Source organism: Salvia miltiorrhiza, chromosome 1 (assembly GCF_028751815.1).
Source record: "Salvia miltiorrhiza cultivar Shanhuang (shh) chromosome 1, IMPLAD_Smil_shh, whole genome shotgun sequence".
Lineage (NCBI taxonomy): Eukaryota > Viridiplantae > Streptophyta > Magnoliopsida > Lamiales > Lamiaceae > Salvia > Salvia miltiorrhiza.
In genome coordinates, this window is record NC_080387.1 from 41,355,350 (window position 1) to 41,375,868 (window position 20,519).

Below are 20,519 nucleotides of genomic sequence, written 5' to 3' on the forward strand. Positions count from 1 at the left end.
GCTCCGTCGTGCGTCGGAAGTTCGTCGTCGTGCCGCTCTCCTTGGTTACAGAGCAGGGTAGCCGCAATTCTCCCCTTTCGAAGCTAGGTTTTCTATTCCATCCATACAATCTAGCCCTAATTCTATTTCTTACTTTTTATTCTTGCTGAATTCGGCAAATTGATGTTTGAGTTTGTACTTGTGAGTGTGAGTTACTCATTATTGCTGAGTTAAGCTGAATAATGGGCAAAGATGGCTTAATTTAACGAATTTACGTATTTGGCTAATTTGTTGAACGGAGTTGGTTATGAATGTGTGGTGTGATGCTATCCTCAATTCCTTACTATCAGTGTATTATGTATGTGGTGATGTTTCTCCTGTACGTTTTAAGAATTTTATCAAGAGAAATCTAATAATAGATGAGGCACTTTCAAGATTCATATATCCTATTTGTTCGTTGAAGTTTATGCAATTGCAAAAATTGAGATTTTAGATTTTGGTACGTGGAAAGGAATCAGTAGGATTATTTTTTATCTGATGTCTTGCTGGGATCTGATTCGTGTGAATGTGATCGACAGGGAACAGAGCAAAATGATGAGGTTGCAAACCTATGGAGGGATTAGTTTAATAGCTTGATCTAGCTTCACATATTTACGACTTTGACATTGGAAGAAGAGAATAATGTGCTTATTCGTATGTCAGTCTACTTATTTTAAATCAAAATATAATTGACAGTATGTCAGTCTATATATTTTACCTCTTTCAGAGTTCAAGGCTGCATTTTATTGGTACTTGGAGAAACCGATATCGTAAGAGATTTCCCAGCTTGTCTAATGGGATTACATCTGGAGTTTCTGGTCTCTACACTACGGGTTCCAGTCCCAAAACTGCTGTAGCGAATGAGAAGAATGTTGTGATACACATCGACATGGTAAGTAGTAGTACATTAGCAGCTTTGGGACTAAATTATGACGTTTTCTCCCTTTCCTTCTTTTTAGTCTATTTGGTTAGTTCATGTCCCTTTCTCCAGCCAAATTGTATCTTATTGGCTATGTATTTAGTTGGGTATTACTTATTAATGTTTCTCCCAATTTTTGTTATTATTAATTGACTGGCCTGTTTTTAGGACTGCTTCTTCGTTTCAGTAGTCATCAGGAACCATCCTGAGTTACAGGGAAAACCTGTTGCTGTCTGTCATTCAGATAATCCCCGTGGTACAGCTGAAATCTCATCAGCCAATTATCCGGCCCGAGAATATGGTAGGCTTGTCTTCTGTAATTCGTACTTCTACATTGTTTTCTGTATGCACTCTTGTAGATTCCATGCATTCTTCCAGGAGTGAGGGCAGGGATGTTTGTGAAAGATGCGAAGAGTAGGTGCCCTCAGCTTGTAATTGTTCCATATGACTTTGGAGCTTATGAGATGGTATCTACTCAGCCATAGCAAATATAACAATTTTCTTTTATGTTGCATGATGATCACATGTCTGTGCTTCAATATGATTTCTTCATTTGCAGGTGGCAGATCAATTTTATGACATTCTTCACAATCACTGCAACAAAGTGCAGGTCTGGCCTTGTTAATGCAGTTGAAATGCTATATTTGTGGCCTTCTATTCTTGAAAATATTGTTTCCATGGTAGGCTGTGAGCTGTGATGAAGCATTCTTAGATGTATCTGAATCAGAAGTGGGGGACCATGATCTTTTAGCCTCGATAATCAGAAAGGAGATTCTTAATACTACATGAATAGTAAGTAGTGGTTTTCACAAGTTCCCACAATCCCCCACGTCTCTCTCTCTCTCTCTCTCTATATATATATATATATATATATATATATAACAGACTTGAGTTGAGATCTTCATGTGCTAGTAATTACCAGTATTGGTAAAGGCTGTCTTTAGTTTGATCATCATTCAGTAGAGATCTTCGTGTGCTAGTTACTAGTGAGTTGAGATATTGATAAAAGGCTGTCTTTAGTTTTGATCATCATTCACTAAAGGTCTCTGTGCTTCCTGGCTTCAAAAACTTGTCCTTATCTTCTGGTCCTTTCAATCCTCGGCAGGTTCTTCAAACTCTTAAGCGATGTCAAGAAGACCCAATGCTGCTCGCCGTATTGGAGATGGCGGGAGCATTCCCTTTGTCGGGGCATTGCATTCCAAGGCCCAAACTTCTCCACTATTATCCATTGGAATTTTTGTTGTGGTATATCTCTTTGCTTCTTTCACTTTGCCTCCTCTTATACATGAGAGAGCTCAGAGAGCACACATATCTCTTTGGCTTAAGGATGATGCTTGTTCACTTATTTCTAGTACTTGTCATGATGACCCTTGTCACATAGTTGAGCTTGTTGCATTAATGTGTATCTAAAATGAGAGAACTGATAAGCTACTTTTTTCCGGAATTTCAGGGAGCATTGCTGGTTGTTGGTTATCTTTATCACAGTTCAGGTTTGTTCTTGGTTTTTTCACACACACCGTTGTACCCCAGGAAATCAATCTTATGTACTTGTTCCAATAATTATATTAGGAAGCTGGCAGGAAAAATATAAGGATGATGGAAACATTCCTTTTAATAGGTCACTTTAGTTAAAGAGTGTTTGGAGGTATATTCAACCATTGAGGTTATATCATTTTTCCTTTGTTCTTGACAGGTAGCAGGAGTGGTGACATAAATAGTTTAAGTAGACTTGAAGGTAAGTACCTATGATTCAAAAGTGTTGTATCTGTTATTTACCCGATTTGTTTTGGTGAATTATGAATAAATAATGCATGCATGTATAGAAGGCTTCATTCTTGTACTTGCAACCATTATATCTTCAAAATTTCTTGGTTTTTCAATTGGTTTAATGAAGCTGGTACTACAAGTTTCACCAGATTTTGACATTTTGTGATATTCTTTGGTGCCAAGATGCATGTCGGGGGTTTCACCAGAAGTAATCGATGTTCAAGATACGAATTTTGCATATGATGTTGAGGAATGCTGTTTTATGTGGGAAAATGGGCTTTACGGCTATATATATAGCATTGCATGTGTGATCTATACCTCTTTCTTGGATAAAGGAAACACGCTTGTCTGATGTGTATATCAATTACCAATCAGTCTTCCGTCTAGCTTTTCATCCTATTCCTTGTTCTCATCTATATGAAACATGGATTTTGCTATTAGATTACATGTACTTTTGTTAACCCATTAATGCTTATGCAGGTGGTGTTTCTTGTACTCTAGAAGTTCAGAAAATAATACCTATTCTGAAGAAAACATATGGTGACAGCATGAAAAAGGTATTACAAGTTGGTCCTGAAACCTGCTCGGTGGTCTCTCAATTATTGAAACAAGAGGATACAGAAGTCTGGGGTATAGAGCCTTATGAGTTAGATGATGCTGATGCCAGCTGCAAGTTAGTTGTGTGTCGGGTTCTCTCCTAAGTTAGTTGCTGCAAATTCATCATAGCAGGTCAACTAGTTCATGAGGACTTGGTGCTAGAACACATAATATGATAGATTTTTGTTTTAGCTATAAGATAGTTGGTACTTTCAATTTTGAATCGAAATATGCAATGATCATATGTACTTGATACTTGGTTCATTTGGATGGTAATGTATGAATATTTTGGATGATATATAATATTGTTATTGGTGATTTTATCATTTTGTTGTTTTAAAGTTATTTATTTATTTCTTGAGATAAATAACATAAAAATCGAGAAAAAATATTCAATATGCTAGTTGTAGTTGAAATACATAACAGTATAAAAAGTACAAAAAAATCGTTATGTATTTCTATCAAAGATAACGGTAAAAACCGTTATAAAAAGTAAAAAAAACTGTTAACTATGATAGAAAAAAAAACAAAAAAATACAAAACATAACGGAAAAATCCTCATACATAACGGTAATAAATCGTTATGTATAAGCATTATAGATAACGGTTTCATACCGTTATGTATAGAAAAAAAATTGTTAACTATGATAGGAAAAAAAACAAAAAAATACAAAACATAACAGAAAAATCCTCATACATAACGGTATAAACCGTTATATATAATCATTATAGATAACGGTTTCATACCGTTATGTATAGAAAAAAAAACTGTTAACTATGATAGGAAAAAAAAACAAAAAAAATATAAAACATAACGGAAAAATCCTCATACATAACGGTATAAACCGTTATGTATAATCATTATAGATAACGGTTTCATACCGTTATGTATGAGCGTCTCGTACCGTTATCTATTCTCACATACATAACGGTTTTTAAACCGTTGTCTATGATACGTATCATAGATAACACCACTATACACAACGGTTTTTTTGCTCATAGATAACGGATAAAATCCGTTATCTATGAGCGTTTTTCTAGTAGTGTATATTTCGTAGATCTAGAACTAGATCTAGCGACAACGACACTATGGTGGAGTTCATCGAATTCTGGAGAAGAGGATGACGACGGCGGTGTTCTTTTGAATCGTAGAAAAAGACTAGATATAGTGTCGGCGACGATGATCAGAAGGAGTCACCGGGTGAGAGAGACAGAGAGAGAGAGAGAAAAGTAGATAGTTTGAGGATGAAAGACAATGGGGATTCGTTTTGTACGTATAATTCATGGGCAATTTTGTTCACAACAATTAATTACGTATATGACAAAGCTGATTTATGTAAATATATAAGAATATTTATAAGAGTAAAATATAAGGATAGGTGGTGAGAGCATATTCTTTAAAAAAATGTTATATTTTTAACTGACACTAAAAATGATAAAAATATTACTATATTACTAAAAAGTACTATTAATAAACATCATGTTGCTCTTCTACAAAGTATTTTGTCGCGTGCGCTACCTTCCAACAAGCATCACTGCATATAATATTCCATTTCATTGTTTCCGGATTAGTGATGAGTCCATTTCTTTGTTTAAAAAAGTTAGAATAGATGAAAAACAAAATAAAAATGACAATGACAATTTTGAAAGTTTGATCGATAAAACAATTTATAATAAAAACAAGCCTTATATAACTGCAGAAATTTTGTATAAATTTTTTAAAATTCATCAACTAAATAGAAATTCTTATGAAAATTAATTATAATTAATTAACTCAAGAAATATGTGAAAAAACTTATGTGTGTTGACCAATAAATCAATAATTGTTGTAAATATATATTCTAGATATATTATGTGTGTTGACCAAGAAATCTCCCTAAAACTCGAGCTTCCTACTTGTATGTATAAATAGAGGCCTTTGACCCTCATATTAAATACACTGAATTCGTATTCTCTTCTCTATTCTCTTCTCTATTCTTTCGTTTCTCTCAAGTTTATAACACGTTATCAGCACGATAATTCTAGTTCTCTTCTCTATTCTCTCGTTTCTCTCAAGTTTATAACAATAATAACGTTTAAGTTTGAGAAATTTGTATGATATAAAACTCATTAATTATTTTCATGATTCATATATATATATATATAAAGTTCAACTTGTTAGTGGAGTCGCATGGAATTATGGAAGGGCTTCTTAAGCTCCTACCAATAAATTCTTTTTGCATTTTTTGTTTTATTAAATTGTAAAATTATCGGTAATTTGTGTAATTCAGAAAAGCTCGATCATCAAATTAAAAGATTGTTATGGCAAGGGATCGAAATTGCAAAAAAAAAATGTTTTCATAAATCTAGAACAACGGCCTGTTTTTTTTTACTGAACAAGCTAGCTAGCCTACAACAAGTATTGTCGTATACATATACGATAACGGTTCCTTCTAGCCTAGCTACGACGACCACAGTTTAAAAATTGCGATTGTATATATACACTACAAGAAAATGCGGCTTTTACAACCGAAAATTAAATCATTAAAATAAAAAAAAGGTCGTTAACACGGTTAACGATCGTTTTTATCGATCGTTATTTGAGTGTTCGTTCCAAATGTTAACGACCTAATTTTCGGTCGTAAATATATATATATATATATATATATATATATATATATATTTAACGACGAAATTTTCGATAGTTAAAAATAAATAAAAAATAATTTAAAAAAAAATAAATAATTTTTTTTACAATATAATTTTGAGGCACTCTCCCGTGCAATCGATTGCACCATGCAACTGGTTTCTGAATGACACTATTTCAAAATACAAATGACACTTGAATATTCAAGTGTCATTTGTATATTGAAGTAGTGTCATTCGGAAATGTTCAAGTGTCATTTTCCGAATGAAATAGTGTCCTTCTAGCAACCAGTTGCACGGTGCCACTACAAAAAAACCGGAGATTACCGGCGGCGTTTTGCCATCGGTAATGGCGGGACGGCCGCCGGAAATTATACTACCGGCGGCATTACCGGCGGCGTCTCGCCGCCGGTAATTTTCTCGTCGTTGACACTATTACCGGCGGCAAAACACGCTGCCGGTAATTAACGGCGGTAGGTCCCGCCGTTAGTTGTCCTCGGCGAATGGCGGTGCCGTTGCCGCCGGTAATATTCACCGGACGGCGGCGGTGAATATCACCGGTGATTGTTGAACTTACCGGCGGTAAAATGCCGCTGCTAATTGCCGGCGGCAAAATGCTGCCGGTAATTTTTTTTTGTAATTCAATTCAATTAATTAATTATTATTATTATTATTTATTATTATTTATTATTTATTATTTATTAGTTAGACGAACTTCCCAGTCGGTCACCCATCTTAGTTGTGCTCTAAGTCAAGCACGCTTAACTTTGAAGTTCCTTTCGAATGGTCACCAGTACAGAACACTCGTATTATTGATATATATAGTACCTATTAATTTATTTAAAGTCTAATTCAATATACAAAATCATATATATATTCATAACCTTATAATATATCAAGATGATATCGATGAGATGTTGTTAATTACGGATCGAACTCGTTTTTGTCTTTATTTTTACGTCGCAAAAGTATTTATTTATTAATTTATTATTATTATTAATTAATTATTTTTTTTAATCAATATAGTTTATATACACCATTAGTATTTTATGATGATAATTGTATTTTGAATTTATTTCCATACGTCCTTATTTTTATAAAAAACAAGGAGATAATTTGTTATAAGATAAGTAATTTGAATTTATTTTCATTCGTCGTTATTTTGAATTTATTACTTTGTTACAAATAATTGTAATGTTGTTTGAAAACATGAAATTAATAGTTGCTCAACATAACATATATAAATGTAAAAAGAAAATGCAAGTGTAATTTTGTTCCTAAACATAGTTCAAACAAATAGTTCCAAAACATGAATTAATTAAATAGTCCAAAACATTAAATTAATAGTTCCAAAATATAAAGTGCTGCTCAAGGTAGCTGACCCGACCGCCTCATGAACGCCTCGATTTCAGCCATACGCTGCTGGAGGGCCTCACGTTCTGCTTGTTCGGCCAGAAGGCGCTCTTCTAGCGTGGAGATCCGTGTCTCATACATCTGCTGAGACATCATGGAAGTGCCTGTACTTTGAGAAGACCCCCTACTAACCTGGCTCCTACCGGCACTTCCAGTGCCGTAGAGCCGGGACCTGTCGGGCCGTACGACCTCCAAGTAGATCTCAGGCAGCCGGTCCTCTCGCCCAGTCTCAACAGCAATGCGACGAATCTCCGCCTAATTCAGACATAACAATTAAAAATTGTATTAAAATAAATACATTTCACTGTGAATTACTAATATTTGATTAAACTTAAGCGCTTACATCAATGTCCCCATCCCTTTGTGACAGAAATGATCCATCCTCGCGCATGTGGAGGCGGAGGAAGGTGCTATAGTTCTGTGCAGTCAGGGGGAGTCCAGTGTCTAAGCTCTGTCCATGCATGCATATAAGTCTCTAGTTTCTCCCCAATACAACATACAATTATTAACGCAACAATCGATCTTTTCCACGGGCAAACCCAAACCGCGCAGATTTCTCTTCGTACTATAGAAGTCTTCTGGACAGTTGTTATCATTCGGTAAAGCATTTCGAAACATCGAAGACAACTGATTGTAAGTTCTCTCTGACATGTGACTTTCAGTCTTTATGCTCATGTCACGACCGGTCCTAATTAAGGATAATTAAGCCGGGAAATCGTGACTAATGGAGGGAAATTAGAAGCGGGGTAGAAAGGGGATAATCAAACCAGGAAGGATCGCATTTCATCATTAAACAAAGGGATATTTATAACATAACAGAAGTTTAGTCGTATAGACTCAAATAACTAGTAAGTTCAGATATCTCTGACTTAGCCAAATAAACATAAAACTTCTGAGTACGCAGCGGAATAAGGTTCTGATTACATGTATGAAGACATGTAACCCTAGAGTTCATTAATACATAATAAGACAAAAGAATCCCGCTCGTCACTTCATCAACATCGGCAGCTGCTCAACCTGCACATTTAGAAATATATGCAGGGCTTGAGTACAAAAGTACTCAGTGGGCACGTATGCCTAAGTATAAAATACATGCTTCAAAACTGTAAATTGTCATGCCATAATAAACAGTACAGCAAGGGAGTTTTTCGCTAAAAGGCCCAAGCTTACTAAATTCATTTGTGATTCTTAAAGTTCGACTGCAGTCTAAGTTCTCTTGTAATCTATCATATCTGGAACTTTGTGCCGGAGAGGTGGCCACCTCTCACGGTCACTTGACCGGCCAACCCGCTAGATGACTCACGGTCACTGGTGTACACTAGTCCTGGCAGGATAGCTATCAACTGCTCAGGACCCGAATTCGATTGCATAATAAAAGTCACATCAGATAGATATCATACTGAAATTTAAATATTTTATGGCAAGACAATATTTGAAATAACTTCAATTAATTTAATCATGAGATAACTTGCTTGAACGTAACATTTAAACTCATTTGATATATATGAAAGTAATGCCCACCTGTTAGAAACTTTTTGTGGTACAGTAGCTCCTTGACTGATTATTAATCTCGTGCTTGACCTTTATTACGAGAATATAAATAAGATATTGCTCGAATAAAATCATCAAATGAGAATGTGTATTTAACTATGCATGATCCTTATGCATGAATTATTATTATGAAATAATAATCAGGGAATTTCTATTGTTAATCCAAGCTATTGGATTTAAACAAAAGCTAAGTCTCGTCTCATGAAGCCGGATAAAAATTAATCCGTTCTCTTAGGGTGTTCTAATTCGCCAATTAAATAAATCCATCCTTCGTGGTCGTTACTAAGATATAACTAATTCGGCTTATTCGCTGAATAATCTCATAAAATCTCTCGGCTTAATAAATAGGAATAGTAATGTTATAAGATTAAATAATTAAAAGGCTTAACATAAGGCAGCCTAATAATTAATTAAATAGAAGTGGGCTTGAATAATTAACATGAGAGGCCTAATTGAAATAACTTATCGGCTCAATTAATTAAATAAATCTTGGCCCAATAAATAATTTGATTAGCTGGGCTCAATTAAATAAATCAAACGAGGCCCAACGAAGATAATATAACAGCCCAATAAAATAGATGGGCTTCAATTTAAATAAATTCGGCCCAATGAAATAATTTAATAAAGGCCCATCTAAGTAAAATAAATAAGGTCCAACAAATAAATAAGGGCCCAAAAATAATTTAGCCCAAATCAATTAAAATCGGCCCATATAAATAAACTCAGAGGCCCAATTACAATAATTAAAATCGGCCCATATAAATAAACTCAGAGGCCCAATTACAATAATTAAAATCGGCCCATATAAATAAATCAGAGGCCCAATTACAATAATTAAAATCGGCCCAAGACTCGGCCCAAAATAAAGAAATAACACGGCCCAGATGATTTAATTCGGCCCAAAATAGGTGCCCAAAATAATTAAAAGCCCAAGTAAAATAAATGAAGAGGTCCAAAACTAAAAATTTTCGGCCCAACTGAAAAAAAAAACAAGGCCCAATCAATTAAAATTTGAGAGCCCAACTCTCTTTCTCTCCCAACAACTCTCGGTTCTCTCTCCCTATTTCCTCCAAATTCACGCACACACACATATAGACGCACATCTCTCTCTCTCTTGCTCAAGATCCAATCGAGCTCTCTCCCTCTCTCAATTGGAGCCGATACTCTCCCTCGCCGCACAAGACTTCTCCCTCTCTCTCGCCCGTCCTTTCTCTTCGCGAGCTTCGCTGCGAATTGCTCCGGCGACTGCAGCAGCTAAGCTGCCGCCAACCGAGACTTCGATCGAAGCAGCCGCCAAACTGCCAAGGTCGCCGTTTGAAACTCTTTTCCGTCTCCGAGGTCCACCGCCGCCGCCGCGGAACCGGCGACTCAGTCGGCGCCGGTTGCACCTGCCTCTCTTTCTCCCCGTCTCTAACGTGAAGGGGATCGAAAGCTCTAAATATCCCCTGAAGTTTCAGACCGGTTTTCTCCCTCAAATCCGATCTGTCTTCCTTCTCCGGTTACACCGCTGCCGCCTGCTCCGAGCGGCGTCGACTGTCGACGCGTCAAAGCCCCGGCGCCGTCCTCTCTTTCGGCCCTCCGACTCAACTCCGGCAAAGCAGCCCGTCGTCGCTGCAACTGGAAGGTCGGGAGATTCGCCGTGTCGCTGCTTCGATCCGCCACCGCCTTGAGCTATCGCCGTTGTCTGGAGCTGCTGCTGTTTCACCGGAGTCGCGGCTTGCTGGAGGAGCGTTGCCGCCGCCCGCTGCTTAAGCCTTCCATCGCCGCCGTGCTGTCACTGAGCAACCGGCGAGAAGAGTACGCCGCTGCTGCTGGATTTGGGCGAAGGGTACTCCGCCGCTGCTGCAATCCAATCGGCGAGGTCGAGAGCCATCGCCGAGGTCGGGAGTCTTCTACCTTTCACCGCTCGACGCCGTCAACGCTGCTGTCCTTGGAACCGCCGCTGCTGCGCACGAGTCCGGCGTGCCTCTGCACGTCGCCGTGATTCACGGTTGGCGCTTGGATCCCCTTGAGCCGTCGCCCAATCATCGCTTCATGGCTCGACCGAACAGGCTGCGCCCTTTTCCATTCGAAGCTAAGTTCATTCTTAATACTCTATTGTGAACGAAACTCAAAGCTTGTTGTAACTCAGTTCATGATTCTATTGAGCTCTAGTATTTCTATAATTCGATTATGCAGTGGGTAAAACTAGCCATAGTGGTTTGTTTCTATTTCGAAAGTCCTCATTGTCTAACTCATGAATAACCCATAAAAACTGACTTTAGTAGATTGCTATGTCCATTATGCAACAATGTTTTCTATCATTATATACTGATCATGCTTTGATATGCATACAACTGGATTGAATATTTGGTATTGAATTAATACCTTGAAAATGACTGTTGGTTGGCTGATTGTCGTTGGTTTAAATGCAGCAAAATGAACTGAAATAACCAAGTTGCTGTTCATAAATGTAGGTGGAATCCTGAGTGCATTAAAGAGAATTCAAAGAAGGCTTACCTCCTTGAAGTTTGGCAAGAAGAAGAGTACTTTACTCCCCTTGAAACTTGACGGACAGTGAATGAAGTAGAGAGTTTGTTGGCTGGGGTTGATATTAATAATTCATTGGTGAATACTTGAGTGTAATGGTGGGGAAGGTAGGAGTGTAGTGGTGGTGTTGTATGAATGGGGAGAAAAGCATGGTGGAGCGAAAAAGAAAGTTTGTGTAATGATACTGATGACTTTGTATGTTATTATGAGTTGTGGACATCAATGTATCAATGTGATTGGAATATTGTATATTGTTACTGGTAGTTGTAAAAATATGTTGTGTGCGTGTAATACTGTTTTATCGAAGCAGATTGTAGTATTTTATATATATATATTGTAATAAACAAATCTCTGTGATTCAGTAACTGTAATAAAATACTGGCTTCGATTCTGCTTGATACTGTATATTTACATAAATCTCGATTTCGTCATGTGATAACTCGCTAAAATCGATAAGTTATAAAATGAATCTAAATTAAATCCGTAGATTTAATTTGTTCATTGATCTAATATCTAAATTAAATCCGCAGATTTAATTAACTTCTTGAGTCGGAAATAATTCACGACCTGAGTAAAATAAAATCAAATTCCATCTCGCTTAAAAAAAAAAATAACGTGACTTTGCTAAGTCAGTTATAACTCTGAAATAATATCATTGACTGCTTTAAACAATATAAATTCAGGATCATAAGCTGAATTCATATCAGAATAATATCTGGTTTCATTTACTGATGAACAAAAAAAAATAAGCACTCATTACTGGATTTAAAATATATAAAAGAGCGGGTCACTACATACTACCCCTCTTAACAAAAATTTCGTCCCGAAATTTGCATATTTCCTCTAAAACAGTTCGGGGTATTTCTCCTTCATTTTGTCTTCAAGCTCCCACGTGGCTTCCTCTTGTCCGTGGTGTCTCCATAAGACTTTCACTGATGTGATTGCCTTATTCCTGAGTTGTTGTACTTTTCGATCTAGAATGGCCTCTGGTCTCTCTTCATAACTCAAGTCTGGGCAAAGGATCATCTCTTCTTGGTGGATTATGTGCTTTGGATCGAAAACGTATTTTCTGAGTTGTGATACGTGGAAAACATTGTGAACGTTTCCAAAACTTGGCGGTAATGCCAACCTATAGGCTACTGGGCCTATTCTTTCCAAAATCTCATAAGGTCCTACGAATCGGGGCCTAAGTTTTCCCTTGACACCAAACCTAGTTATCCCCTTGGTAGGAGATACCTTTAGGAAGACCTTGTCTCCTATTTCAAACTGTAATTCGGTTCGGCGTGCATCAGCGTAAGATTTCTGTCTATCTTGCGCCTCCTTTATTCGCCCTCTGATTTGGCGGACTATCTCAACCATCTCATTGACCAAGTCTGGTCCTAAAACTTTCCTCTCACCCACTTCATCCCAATAAAGCGGTGATCTACATTTTCTTCCATATAATGCCTCATATGGTGCCATATCGATAGTTGCCTGGTAACTGTTATTATAGGCAAATTCAATCAACGGCAGCACTACTTCCCAACTTCCACCTTTATCTAACACCACTGTTCTCAACATATCTTCGAGGGTCTGAATTGTCCTTTCAGACTGCCCATCTGTCTGCGGGTGGAAGGCGGTGCTGAAATTTAACCTCGTGCCTAACTCCTTCTGTAAGCTCATCCAAAATCTAGAAGTAAATTTTGAGTCTCGGTCTGAAGTGATCGACACTGGTACACCGTGTAAGCGTACAATCTCTCGAACATACAACTGAGCTAGCTTGTCTGATCCATGTGTGATCGGTATTGGTATAAAATGAGCACATTTTGTGAGTCGATCCACTATTACCCAAATGGCAGTGTTTCCTTTCTTTGTTTTGGGCAAACTGGTCACAAAATCCATTGCTATGTGCTCCCACTTCCATTCTGGAATTTCCAACGGTTGTAATTTTCCATATGGCCTTTGATGTAAGGCCTTCACCTGTTGGCATGCTAGGCATTTTTCCACAAATGACGCTATGTCTCTCTTCATTCCTTCCCACCAAAAGTGTTTCTTTAGGTCCTGATACATCTTAGTACTGCCTGGGTGGGCAGTATAAGGGGTATCGTGAGCCTCACTCATGATTTTATCCTTAAGCTCATCATCGTGGGGGATGCATATTCTTCCTTCAAAGAGGATAACATTATCTGATGCTTCTTGATAATTCTTGACGCCTCCTTTTCTTACTGCTTCCCGTAGTTTTTCCATCTTCCCGTCTTTTCTTTGTGCTTCTACGATCATCTTCCTCAAGTTAGGTACTGTTGCCACAACGCTTGCTATCGTCCCTGGTGGTTTAACCACTTCTATGCTCATTTTGCTAAATTCCCTTATGAGCACCGTCTCTCGAGTGATGAGAGCTCCCAATTTAGATTGGGTCTTACGACTCAATGCATCAGCCACTACGTTGGCCTTGCCTGGGTGGTAGTTAATACCGCAGTCATAGTCTTTCACTAGTTCGAGCCATCTCCTCTGTCTCATGTTGAGGTCCTTTTGCTCGAAAAAGTATTTCAGGCTTTTATGATCTGTGAATATTTCACACCTAACTCCATATAGGTGGTGCCTCCAAATCTTCAGCGCATGCACCACTGCAGCTAACTCCAGATCATGAGTCGGGTAATTCAGTTCATGTGGCCTAAGCTGTCGTGACGCATATGCTATCACTCTTCCTTCTTGCATCAGCACGCAACCAAGTCCATTTTTGGACGCGTCTGTGTAGATCATGTATTCCTTATCAGCTGTTGGGACGGCTAACACTGGTGCCGTAGTTAACTTCTCCTTAAGTTCTTGGAAGCTCTTCTCGCACTCCTCTGTCCAAGAAAATTTTATTCCCTTCCTGAGTAGTTGCGTCATTGGCCTTGCAATTTTGGAAAATCCTTCCATAAACCTCCTATAGTAACCTGCCAATCCTAAGAAACTTCTTATCTCATTAGGGTTAGTAGGCGATTTCCATTCGCGCACTGCTTGCACTTTTTCAGGGTCCACTTTAATCCCTTCTGATGATACAATATGTCCTAAAAACGTGACTTCGCTGAGCCAAAACTCACACTTGCTGAATTTGGCATAAAGGCGTTCTGTCCTCAACGTTTCTAGAACAATTCTCAGATGTTCCTCATGGTCTTTATCGTTCTTCGAGTAGATCAGGATGTCATCTATGAAAACCAAGACAAATTTGTCTAAATACGGATGGAATACTCGATTCATGAGGTCCATGAACACGGCTGGCGCATTAGTTAGCCCGAATGGCACAACTACAAATTCGTAGTGGCCATACCTAGTTCGAAATGCCGTCTTAGGTACGTCTTCTGGTCGAATCTTCAGCTGGTGATAACCAGACCGCAAATCAATCTTCGAGAACACGCTTGCTCCCTTGAGCTGGTCGAAGAGGTCATCTATCCTTGGTAAAGGATATTTGTTCTTCAGTGTCACTTTGTTCAGTTCCCTATAGTCTATGCACATTCTCAATGTGCCATCCTTTTTCTTCACAAAAAGTACAGGTGCACCCCAAGGTGATACACTTGGCCTAATGAATCCAAGTTCCAAAAGTTCTTGCAGTTGTATTTTGAGTTCTTCCAACTCTTTAGGAGCCATCCGGTATGGTGCCTTCGAAATGGGAGCTGCCCCGGGCTCCAAATCAATGGTAAACTCAATTGGTCTGTCCGGTGGTGGCCCTGGCAGAATCTCTGGAAATATATCTGAAAAGTCCCGTACAATTGCTACATCTTCTATACTCTTTTCAGTATCCAGTTCTCCGTGCAAGTATACGAGGTAAGCTGGGTATCCCTTCTTCATCATTTTCGTTGCTTGTAGGGCGGAGATGATCATCTTTCTTCTTCCCATACTAATTCCGTGGAAATGTGACGGCTCCCTTCCTGGGGGTCGAAACGATATCCGTCTTTCGTTACAAAGGATGGTGGCATAGTTCTCGGCTAGCCAGTCCATTCCTAGGATTATGTCCACATCTCCCATTGGAATAACATACGAGTTGTTCACTACAATCTTGTGTGACCCTATGTTCAGTTCTAGGTTCAAGCACACATGATCTACTGTAGTCATCCCTCCTATAGGTGATGATATACTCAATTCCTGGTCAGCTCTTTCCATTTTAAGTTTTAATGTATCAACACATGTACTTGAAATGAAAGTATGCGATGCGCCCGTATCAAATAGAAGTACAACAGGAGTATTGAGTAGCATGCCCATACCTGCCAGGTTTCCCTGGTTGTTCTCGGGCTGCTTCTGTCTCATAGCATAGGCTCTAGCATGACGAGGTTTTTCATGTTGTTTCTGTTGTCGCTGCTGTTGTTGGCGGGCCTGTTGCTGATACGGTTGTTGAGGTTGTGGTTGGTACTGTAGCTGTTGGTGCTGCTGTGGCTGCTGATACTGTGGTTGCTGCCTTGGGTATGGTTGGGGCAAAGCTTGAATTGCTCGCAGATGCGGAGCCTGGATAGGTGGGTTTGGCCTTGAACTCGTTCCATGTTGCTTATTCGGGCACCGGTTTGCATAGTGCCCCTTCTGGTTACAGATATAGCAACTATCACTGCCGGCCTTACAGATTCCCACATGATTTTTGTTACATTTGGGACAATGTGGGGCCCTCTGTTGGTTATTTCCCATCTGTTTCGGTGCACTCTGGCCTCCATAGCCCTGTGACTGGAAAACCCGTCCCTGCCATGGCTTCTTCTCGCCTTGGTTCGGGTTACTGTTGTCCCATCTCCTTTTTCCTTTAAAATTCTGATTATGATTTTGATCATGTGGAGGTGCTGGCGCAGGTACAATTGCAAGTCTTTCTCCTGGCATGGCTGCCTCAATGTCTAACGCTCGACTGAGCGACTCAGTGTAAGACAATCCTCCATGGCTTGCCAAGGCCATCCTAATCTCGTGCCTCAGACCAGCACAAAACTTTTCAGCCATCTTCTCATCTGTGTCCACTTGTTCCGGTGCATATCTAGACATATCGCAGAACATCCTGTCATATTGAGTTACCGACATCTTCCCTTGCTTTAGATTGTAAAATTCAGCTTCCTTCTTCTTGCGGTAGCTCTTGGGTATATACTTGTCATATATACCAGCTTTGAATTGTTCCCAGGTCAGATTTTCTAACTGCTCTGCTGTCATCGTTTTCATCCGTGCTTCCCACCAGAAATCAGCTGACCCAGTCAACTGAAAGGACATACAAGTCAGACGTTCTTGGTCGGTGCAACGCAGAAAGTTGAAAATGCGTTCAATAGCGCGAACCCAAGTTTCAGCTTCTGCCGGGTCTCCTGTCCCGTTGAAGGTAGGTGGGTTCTGTCGCAAGAATAATTCTTCAATCCGTCGTTCTGGCTGAACAGGTGGTTGAACTATTTCGGGTTCTGGTTCTGGCACTGTTTCTGGGTCTCTTCTTTCATTTCGGGGAATCCTGCCCCCTCCTCTTGGTCGTCCTCGTTTTGGCGGCATTCTATTGGTTAAACACAAGTTGTCAGCGCATAAAAAAAAAACAATAAGGCCATACTATCATTTCTATAGTTACTCTTTAACTCATCGAGTTCTGCTCTTGCTAAAACTTAAACGAATATATAAATAAAACATAGCGGAACGACTTGCTGCGAAAAACCAATAAGATCACCATATATAACATAGGGAAAATTGCCTCAATGAGGACTTTACATCATCATAAAATCTAGATTCAAAGATCTATCTAAATACCACACATGATGAACTGGCTACCTAGTGAGCCATTACAAAAACTACTCAGTCACGGAACGTCCCAAGGTTTCGCGTCTCTGTCCTAATACTAGTCAAAAGTCTATGCCGACACATGGCATACAAAAGCATCAGAACAATCTATGTTTCTGGAATATTTAAATATCATCCTATTAGATATATATATATATAAACCGGTCTAAGAAGATCGGGTACAAGATCCCTGGGTCGGGGCATGGCTGTCTTCCTCTGGATCCTCTTCCGGATCTTCCTCTGGATCCTCATCTGTTTCTCCGCCAGATGGGTGCGACTCACCCCCTCCTTCACCTGCTGCCTGGCCAATAATGGCTGAGCGAATCATCTTCAAGGTGACTCGAAGAGTTGGGCGGTCGTCCATGGCCGGGGCTTTTCCCTTATTGAGGAAATCAATGGTATCGGCTAAGACTCTGTCAACGTCGGCCATAGCGGCTGCTATCTCTGCCTTGCTCAACTGCCTCGATGACAATGGTGGCTCACAGACTAATGGCACTGAACCCGTGCCAGGTGGAAAATCTCTGTAGGCTTGAGGCCTAGAGGGGCCTGCCTCAGCGTCGTGCCTCCTGGGTTGCCCTAAGATAGGGGCTGCTGGTGGAGTCGGCTCCGGAAGTGGGTCCAGTAGTTCGTCGGGCGAAGGTACTCCGACTCGAGCAAGGTCTCCCGGACGTATATACGGCCCTCGAGGAGCATTTCCCCAACGAGTGAATTGTGCCTGGATCTCAGCAGTAAATCCAGAGAAGTCATAATGCAAGTCATAGGACCTGCCAGAACGAGTGATGTAGTGAGCGGAAATCATCCTCGCCCATCCCTGCCATTCTGATGGCAGCAAATCCATTAGCCGCTCCATTCCGTCATAGTCCGATATCCCATGGTCTCTTGCAGCGACCCAGTGTCGATGGAAGCCGGCCAAGAATTGACCTAAGTCATCACCGTGGCATCGGCGATAAGTAAAATATGAGTTCCTGATAGTATCCGGACTAGCATCTCGACGCAGCGGCCGTCGTCTGGTAAAGCGCATCCTTGCCATCTATACATGAAGGTCGCATAATCAAACTCACGAATATCAAAATAGGTGGCAAAAACAGTAGGGTTCAAACATATCTACAACAGTAAGGTAATAATTCTACTTGAGGTCTCGAAATTCAAACCACGGTATTATAATCATAATGGCCTAACACTAGACTCGAATATAATTCGTGAAGTCTTAAATATGCTGCAACTAGTACTAACTAGGTTTTTGAAAAGAGATAACTCCGCTATGTTGCTGTTTCCAAACTATGTAGGGTATTCTTATTACTATGAAAAGTGTTCCCACTATACTCTGATTAAGGCAATAGTTGATTCGGTATCCGCCTCGCGTGAATAATCCGAACGAAGATCTATGCCCGTGTCACTATCTCGTGTGTGACACTTTTCTTTACTCCCCATTGTATTTTGTTTGTTGATTTCTCGTCTGGTTCACTAACTTTGTAACTTACTCATCGCCTCAATTTACAGAGAAAAGCAAAAATGTTCTTGCTAAATTCCTTCTATTGTTGTGTTCATAACAGTGATCATGCATCCTTAGCGCATCTAAGTTCATTGAGTAACATCTCCATAAAACGGCATAAGTAAAATCAACATCTGCATCAAAGCGAAATATAAACTTCAACATTCAAAACTTTCTGTTGCATTCCTTTCTGTTGAGCATAGCGATGTGATGAAGTGCTGAGCTTTTGCCGACTGACTCTTTCATACTAGTGATCATACTAGAAAAATTTATTAACTCTAGGGTTCAGAGCAAATAAACTGCTCTGATACCACTCTGTCACGACCGGTCCTAATTAAGGATAATTAAGCCGGGAAATCGTGACTAATGGAGGGAAATTAGAAGCGGGGTAGAAAGGGGATAATCAAACCAGGAAGGATCGCATTTCATCATTAAACAAAGGGATATTTATAACATAACAGAAGTTTAGTCGTATAGACTCAAATAACTAGTAAGTTCAGATATCTCTGACTTAGCCAAATAAACATAAAACTTCTGAGTACGCAGCGGAATAAGGTTCTGATTACATGTATGAAGACATGTAACCCTAGAGTTCATTAATACATAATAAGACAAAAGAATCCCGCTCGTCACTTCATCAACATCGGCAGCTGCTCAACCTGCACATTTAGAAATATATGCAGGGCTTGAGTACAAAAGTACTCAGTGGGCACGTATGCCTAAGTATAAAATACATGCTTCAAAACTGTAAATTGTCATGCCATAATAAACAGTACAGCAAGGGAGTTTTTCGCTAAAAGGCCCAAGCTTACTAAATTCATTTGTGATTCTTAAAGTTCGACTGCAGTCTAAGTTCTCTTGTAATCTATCATATCTGGAACTTTGTGCCGGAGAGGTGGCCACCTCTCACGGTCACTTGACCGGCCAACCCGCTAGATGACTCACGGTCACTGGTGTACACTAGTCCTGGCAGGATAGCTATCAACTGCTCAGGACCCGAATTCGATTGCATAATAAAAGTCACATCAGATAGATATCATACTGAAATTTAAATATTTTATGGCAAGACAATATTTGAAATAACTTCAATTAATTTAATCATGAGATAACTTGCTTGAACGTAACATTTAAACTCATTTGATATATATGAAAGTAATGCCCACCTGTTAGAAACTTTTTGTGGTACAGTAGCTCCTTGACTGATTATTAATCTCGTGCTTGACCTTTATTACGAGAATATAAATAAGATATTGCTCGAATAAAATCATCAAATGAGAATGTGTATTTAACTATGCATGATCCTTATGCATGAATTATTATTATGAAATAATAATCAGGGAATTTCTATTGTTAATCCAAGCTATTGGATTTAAACAAAAGCTAAGTCTCGTCTCATGAAGCCGGATAAAAATTAATCCGTTCTCTTAGGGTGTTCTAATTCGCCAATTAAATAAATCCATCCTTCGTGGTCGTTACTAAGATATAACTAATTCGGCTTATTCGCTGAATAATCTCATAAAATCTCTCGGCTTAATAAATAGGAATAGTAATGTTATAAGATTAAATAATTAAAAGGCTTAACATAAGGCAGCCTAATAATTAATTAAATAGAAGTGGGCTTGAATAATTAACATGAGAGGCCTAATTGAAATAACTTATCGGCTCAATTAATTAAATAAATCTTGGCCCAATAAATAATTTGATTAGCTGGGCTCAATTAAATAAATCAAACGAGGCCCAACGAAGATAATATAACAGCCCAATAAAATAGATGGGCTTCAATTTAAATAAATTCGGCCCAATGAAATAATTTAATAAAGGCCCATCTAAGTAAAATAAATAAGGTCCAACAAATAAATAAGGGCCCAAAAATAA

General features: G+C 39.1%; 2 protein-coding genes across 2 annotated transcripts; both read left to right on the forward strand.

Moving 5' to 3' along the window:
• Positions 1 to 715: 715 nt before the first annotated feature.
• On the forward strand, positions 716 to 1,726 carry LOC131008177 (DNA repair protein REV1-like). The gene is made up of 5 exons (XM_057935073.1): positions 716 to 910; positions 1,106 to 1,238; positions 1,316 to 1,404; positions 1,497 to 1,547; positions 1,622 to 1,726. The coding sequence occupies exons 1-5, from the start codon at positions 716 to 718 to the stop codon at positions 1,724 to 1,726; spliced, it is 573 nt and encodes a 190-aa protein (XP_057791056.1).
• A 215-nt stretch (positions 1,727 to 1,941) lies between these two features.
• On the forward strand, positions 1,942 to 3,616 carry LOC131025084 (probable pectin methylesterase CGR2). The gene is made up of 4 exons (XM_057954690.1): positions 1,942 to 2,182; positions 2,388 to 2,427; positions 2,631 to 2,672; positions 3,185 to 3,616. Exons 1-4 carry the CDS (start codon positions 2,063 to 2,065, stop codon positions 3,403 to 3,405), a joined length of 423 nt encoding a protein of 140 aa, XP_057810673.1. The 5' UTR covers positions 1,942 to 2,062; the 3' UTR covers positions 3,406 to 3,616.
• The last annotated feature ends 16,903 nt before the right edge of the window (positions 3,617 to 20,519 follow it).

Bases quoted from the DNA above. Each gene is read 5' to 3' on its own strand.
- LOC131025084 (XM_057954690.1), top strand. From the start codon at position 2,063: ATGTCAAGAAGACCCAATGCTGCTCGCCGTATTGGAGATGGCGGGAGC. The intron at 2,428-2,630 runs GTTTGTTCTTGG...TGTTCTTGACAG, and splicing joins TTATCTTTATCACAGTTCAG to GTAGCAGGAGTGGTGACATA. The intron at 2,673-3,184 runs GTAAGTACCTAT...ATGCTTATGCAG, and splicing joins TAGTTTAAGTAGACTTGAAG to GTGGTGTTTCTTGTACTCTA.
- LOC131008177 (XM_057935073.1), top strand. From the start codon at position 716: ATGTCAGTCTATATATTTTACCTCTTTCAGAGTTCAAGGCTGCATTTT. The intron at 1,405-1,496 runs GTATCTACTCAG...CTTCATTTGCAG, and splicing joins ACTTTGGAGCTTATGAGATG to GTGGCAGATCAATTTTATGA. The intron at 1,548-1,621 runs GTCTGGCCTTGT...TTTCCATGGTAG, and splicing joins ATCACTGCAACAAAGTGCAG to GCTGTGAGCTGTGATGAAGC.